Below are 6,000 nucleotides of genomic sequence, written 5' to 3'. Positions count from 1 at the left end.
CGTGGGGTTTGGGACAGCGAGGGTGGAATCCTGGTTTAAACACACACTCAGTATCCCGGCACTGTGACAGCATCCCAGTCCCTGCACAGCCAAGGGACACTTGAATTCCCTCTTGTCCAGCCATAATCTGGGAGCAGGCACTGTGGAGGATCTGGAGCCTCCACAGCCACTCCCACTGGGGCCGTTCCTGGGGGGATGCTCCCAGCTCTGTCTTCATCATTGCCCTCCACCTATGTGGAGCCAGAAACCATGGGCACACATGGAAGTGGCTGCATCCATGGAATTTGTGCTGGTGGGAGCCACAGAATCTTCTTACTTTCCCCCTGCAGCCTCCTGTAGCTGAGGACTAAGTGGCAGCTTTTCCCCAGGCACATTAAACCAACGCTTGGGCCTCATGGGAGCAATGGAATCCAGTGGGACAGGTCTCCCTAAGAATAACTTGGTGCTCATATCCATTTGGATGGAAATAAGAAGCAAATCAATTATTTTCAAATAAATAATGCACTTTTACCACACAGCCTTGCACCAAAGTGAAATAACAAACAGGGTAGTGGCAGCCCTACGTGGGCTTAGCTGGGTCTTGGAAAACAACTGGAAGGCCAATGTCCCTGTCCTCGTGTGAACACCCCTCTGGTGCTCAGGACGTGTTTAAAATGCTGCAGGGTCCTTTAAAGGCCTCCTGAAGATGGTCCTGCTCTGTGTGGGAGCAGAGGGGGTCCTACGGCACTGCCATCCCCCCTTGGCACTGACCAGGCTGTGCTTCACGGGACCAGGTGTGGAGGGGGGTGCCAGGTGGGGAGCTGAGGCCGTGCCAGAGGCAGGGCCAGGGCAGGGCTGGTGCCCGTGGGCCCCAGGCACGGCGGGCACTGCAGAGGGCTCCTCGCAGGCGGGCAGCGAGCGGGCAGTGGCCGGGCAGATGCAGCAATACTGACTGTGTTTTCTCTTGTTCTTTCTTTTCTGCCTAAGGTTTGAGCATCCGAGGAGCCCAGGAGGAAGACCCTCCCGATCCTCAGCTAATGAGACTAGACAATATGCTTCTGGCAGAAGGAGTCTCAGGTCCGGAGAAAGGTGGGGGATCGGCGGCAGCAGCTGCAGCCGCAGCAGCCTCTGGAGGGTCTTCAGATAACTCTATTGAACACTCAGATTACAGAGCCAAATTGACCCAGATCAGACAAATCTATCACACAGAGCTGGAGAAATATGAACAGGTCAGACATCAGTCTCTCAGTTGTTCGTGTACCTGCCACTGCTCTCCTCTGCTTGCAAGTGCCCGCTGCTGCCCGCTCTGGATCATGTCCCTTCCTCCCCTTCCCCACCCCTCTGCCTGTAAAGAGCCACGATGGGAGTCCATCGGGCTCCAAGGAGCCGCTGGCTGAGGCCAGGATGCGTTTTGCATGCCCGAGTGTTTTCTGTTGTCTGTAACTGCACAAAGGCAGCACCCGAGCCCATGTTTCTCTCCTTCTCCCAGAGCAGCAGAGAGGAGGAGAGGTGTCCATCACTTGGTGCCACCCTCTTCCCTGTGATGAGGTGTTACCCAGCTGGGTCTGGTGAGTTGGGGAGCACAGGCTGCACTGGCCATCTCAGCCCACGGGCTCCTGGAGCAGGCGGTGGGAGGCTCTGGCCTGTGACTCATGGCAGGTCGGCCAGAGCAGACTGAAAAGGAGGGAGCAGAGAGGAGCCAGCAGAGCTCCTGGACCAGGCTCTGGGACAGGAACTAGGGTAATCCTGGTTCAGGCAGATGCTGGCACTTGGTGTTTTTGTTTGGAGTGAAGAGCATATTGCAGAGACCCACGGGTTTGCCTTCACCGCTGGAGCCTGGTGACCTGCCACACGTGCCACACCAGTAGCACCAGGAGCATTTGCCCTGTGCTGCCAGGTGCCAGCAGCACAGCGTGGCTTGGGTGCCAGTGGCCCTGCCTCATCCGTGCTGCCTCTTTCACTGTGTTGTTCAAGTGGTGAACAAATAACTGGGCATACAGCTGTTAGGGTCTTTGTGCAAATCTCCTGTTCTCCCCTGACCCCCCAAGGCCCCAGCTGTCCTGTGTGGACCCCTGGGCTCTCCTCAGCCTGCCGAGTGCAGGCACAGCACTGGGATGGGGATGGCTGTCGGATTAATGAGCCCCACACAGCAGCAGCGTGTCTCATACAGCCACAGAGACACAGGATGGAAGCAGATCTGGGCCAGAGCGGTGGCAGGTTGGTGCTTGCAGCTGGTTCCTGGCAAACATCCTTGGACTCTAATAAGTTTAATGATGTGGTGGAAGCAGGAGCATTTTTTGCCCTGTAGCTCCATTTACAAAGATTTCAGCTGAAATGTCACAGCCATCCGTCCACACCACAGGAAACTTTGGAGGATGCTCAAGTGCTGCTGGAGCAGGAGAGAGGGGTGGAGCTGCTCTGAGACATGCACGCTTCCCCACGGATCCTGACACCCAGCCACGTCTGCTCGACAGAAATATGATAATTTCCCCAGCCTGGCAGCAAACTGTCTCCTGCCGGTTTGTCTCACCACAGTGCCTGAGAGGCAGCCAGGGCTTGGCATCTCAGCCTCTGGCGCCGCAGGTTCTGGGAGCGGGTGCCCTCCTGCACTGGGGAGCCCGGGCCGGGCACCTGCCCGCGCTGCAGAGCCGCTGCTGCCAGCCCTGCCCGGCGCTCCCGCCATCCCGCGGCAGCAGGAGCCAGAGCGCCTTCCTGGGGACGATTTCCAGGCTGAGTTTGATCCTGATATTTGTTGCCAGTTAGGGGAATGCACTCAGGAAAGGAAAAAAAAAAAGGGGAAAGAGAAATGGAAAGTGTGTCACGCCATCACCCAGCGCTCCCTCACCGGGTGCCGGGAGAAATGGCCGTGCACAGGCAGCGCCTTCCATAATTTACAGCTCCTATAACAGAGATGACATATTGAAAGCTATCTGCTGTAATTACACTGAAATACATTTTTTGCTGTAGGCAAAAGTACTGTAAGGGTCCCAGGCCTCCCAGAGCAGCTGGGAACCCACTTCCTGGGTTCACAGATGTCTCCTGAACTCACCCCGAACTGAAGTGTGGCGGCTCGGAAGCCACCACCAGCCCCACGGAGCACTGGCTGCTCCCCTGCCCCTAAACACTGTTTTGGGCCATTTCCTCTCCTTCCTGTGCTTGTCTGTGATGAAGCACTGAGGCAACAGGAGCATCCCTGCTCCTACAAGGTTTCTGAGCAGGTTAACAAGGCCATCACTTATAACCTGACATTATTAATAATGTCTCGGGCACCAAGCAGAGGCCTGAAAAATAGTCCTGGAAAAGGGATCAAGTAGCTTGGACGCTATAAATAAACAAGAGAAACAAGACAAAGCATCAGAGTCTTCTGAGCTTCCCCCCACCGTGCTGCGTGAGGCAGCTCTGCAGAGGGGAGGTGCAGGTGGAGATGAATTAAACTCAGGCTCTCCAAGCAGTTTGTAGACAAACCAAGTCTCATCAGGCAAGTCAAGTAAAATCAGGCAAAAGTTTTTACTTCTTGAAAGCAAGAAACTCACTTTTGCTTTGAAATGTCCAGTTTTTGATACTGGATCTCTTACAGAAAAGACGTGGTTGAAAATATTTCTAATGCAACAGTTGCCATTGTTATTGTACTTTAAAATTGAATTCCCCGGATCTGAAAAGGGGGAATGTAGCAAGCTGCGTGCCCAGAATGTCCATCCAGTGCTGAAGTCTTGGGTTCAGCTGTATCTTGGGACAGTCAGAACTGCTATCTGATCTTGGGGAAAGCTGCTACATTTTGGTGCCTGTGTCCCCTTCCCCCTGGGCATCGCTTCTCACGTGAGCCAACGCTGATGCTCCTGCTGTGGTCAGAGGGCTGGACCCAGCTTTTGCATGCTCGGGTTGTATCTTGATAAGAGAATATACATATGGGAAGTGAGGATGAGACATGTTGAACTCCTCCATCTGGAGCTCAGAGAGTCTTGACAAATCCAGGGGTGGCAGTGGCAGGATGGACGAGCCGTGGCAGCCACACTGGTGCCAAGAGGCCACGAGTGGCCGTGGCAGACGAAGGGCTCTGCACCAGGGCTTGCCCAGCCTCACCAAGTGCTGCCTCCAACGAGTGCTGCAAGGATGTAAATTAGCCTGTAATTTACTTTCAGTAGTGTAAAGAAAAAAAAATCACTTTGCCTGAAGTGTATGCATCTTTCTTAAGGGTGTACCCAGATTTTAATTATCTAAATGTAAATACTTAACGAATTTTACTTAGAGTAATGAGCTAAAGTGCACACTACATAAATGAGATGTTCTAATTAATCATGTATGAACTACTGGTTTAAAGAAAAGCTATGTGAATTCTGCGAATGTTGGGCTATTGCCAAATTGCTAATCAGCATTTGCATTCATAGATGGCTTCACTTAATAAGTTGTGAGACGTTCAGCAAATGTTATAGGAAATTATGAGTTTTTAGATGCATAAACTTTTCACTTTTAACTCTTTCCCTCACATAATCTATTGAAACGTAGGAGAATCCTTGAAAACGTGGTTGTCAGACACATTGTGTAGGTGTTTTGCAACCTGGCTTTAGAAAGCAAAGGGGAGCTAGCAGAGTTTTTAGCAGGTTCCAGCGAGAGGAAGGCAGGACAGCAGTGTGACAGCCACTTGGAGGCTCGTATCAAGGGGTTCCTGGTGATGGTGCAGCCTGGAGAAGTTTGTATCAATGTGCCGTAGTCTGGGAGGGATAATTAAGGGCTCCTTGTGCCTTCCCTCAGCGCTTTGGCCGCCTGGTGTAGGCCAGGCTGGGCACAGCGTCACTGAAACCCACCCGCTGAGGGGACACACGGTGCTCAGAAAGGTCTTGGGTTCCTCAGTGCTGTGAGGGCAGGGGGCTGCCCTGCCCAGGCTGTGCCCACCTGGCTCTGAGGTGTGCTCACACCTCCTGTCAATCCTGCTCCTGCAGCTGGGACAGGCACTGATCAAACCACTGCTCTCCACCGGGACCTGGGGATGTGGAAAAGGATGAGCATGGCAGGAAGGAGCAGTGCCATGGTCACTTGGCTCCCCTGGCTGCTCCAGGATGGCCCTGTGTCTCCTGGACAGGGGGTGTGGGATCTGCTGCTGTGGCCGTGTGCGGAGGGATGGGGCCCAGCAAGCATCCCTCAGTTCCCAGTGCTGCCTTTCCCCCAACAGCTGGGTCAGAGCTTGTGTCCTTGTGGGACAGCACAAACCCATGTCTGAGCCTCTTCTTCCTCCACAGGCATGTAATGAATTTACCACGCATGTGATGAACCTCCTCAGAGAACAGAGCCGGACACGTCCCATTTCTCCCAAGGAGATTGAAAGGATGGTGGGCATCATTCATCGAAAATTCAGCTCCATCCAGATGCAGCTCAAACAAAGCACTTGTGAAGCAGTAATGATTTTAAGATCAAGGTTCCTCGATGCCAGGTAAGGCAGAGGCAAGTGCCCCCATCTCTTTCTGGGGTGAAGACATAATTTCTGGGCCTGGTGGTGCAGGGATGTGTGGGAGAGGCCGCTCTGTGCCAGCAAAGCCCATGGCCCTTGTCCTTCACCTAGAGCTGCTGTGAAAGCAGAGAAGCCCACACAGAGGGCTTTTCTACATATTTTAGTGCAAAGACTGGACTTGTATTCCCTCCCTCAGACACCCACATTGCTGCCAGAGCTTGGAGCCCATCCCCGCAGCCAGAGCGGGCTGCTGGCTCCACAGGCTGCCGGGAGGCAGGCAGGCAAGGATTAGGAGGGGGTTTATGGGAACAGTCCGATTTGTTTGGAGCCCCAGGTGGGATATGGGTCCCCATCCCCATTCATTTCGTGGGCCTCCTGTCAGCAGAGCAGGGCCCTGGCAGCTTGCAGAGCCGGGCAGAGCCGGGCAAAGCGGGGAGGAGCAGCAAGCACCATGTGGAGCCTCCCTCCTCCAGCAGCTCACGCTTCACACCTGAAAGCTGTGAGGAGCTAAACAAGAGCAAAATAATGTTATTAACAAGGAGGTCACTGGCAGGTGTGGGAAATCAGGGTAATTGCAG

The 6,000-nt window shown here is 53.8% G+C and overlaps 1 protein-coding gene across 7 annotated transcripts in view; it reads left to right on the top strand.

Moving 5' to 3' along the window:
- PBX3 (PBX homeobox 3) overlaps positions 1 to 6,000 on the top strand; it is a 99,423-nt gene that overhangs the window by 79,632 nt on the left and 13,791 nt on the right. For all 7 annotated transcript variants that reach the window (XM_027892994.1, XM_027892992.1, XM_027892991.1 and 4 more), the window contains 2 exons: positions 967 to 1,208; positions 5,214 to 5,404. In XM_027892994.1, the coding sequence (XP_027748795.1) occupies positions 967 to 1,208; positions 5,214 to 5,404 (433 nt within the window). The remainder of the gene's footprint in view (positions 1 to 966; positions 1,209 to 5,213; positions 5,405 to 6,000) is intronic.

The sequence above is a fragment of the Empidonax traillii genome, unplaced genomic scaffold, assembly GCF_003031625.1.
Source record: "Empidonax traillii isolate 1590-97213 ecotype Southwest subspecies unplaced genomic scaffold, ASM303162v1 scaffold375:size1330703, whole genome shotgun sequence".
NCBI classification, from domain to species: domain Eukaryota; kingdom Metazoa; phylum Chordata; class Aves; order Passeriformes; family Tyrannidae; genus Empidonax; species Empidonax traillii.
This window is presented reverse-complemented; position numbering and strand designations above follow the sequence as displayed.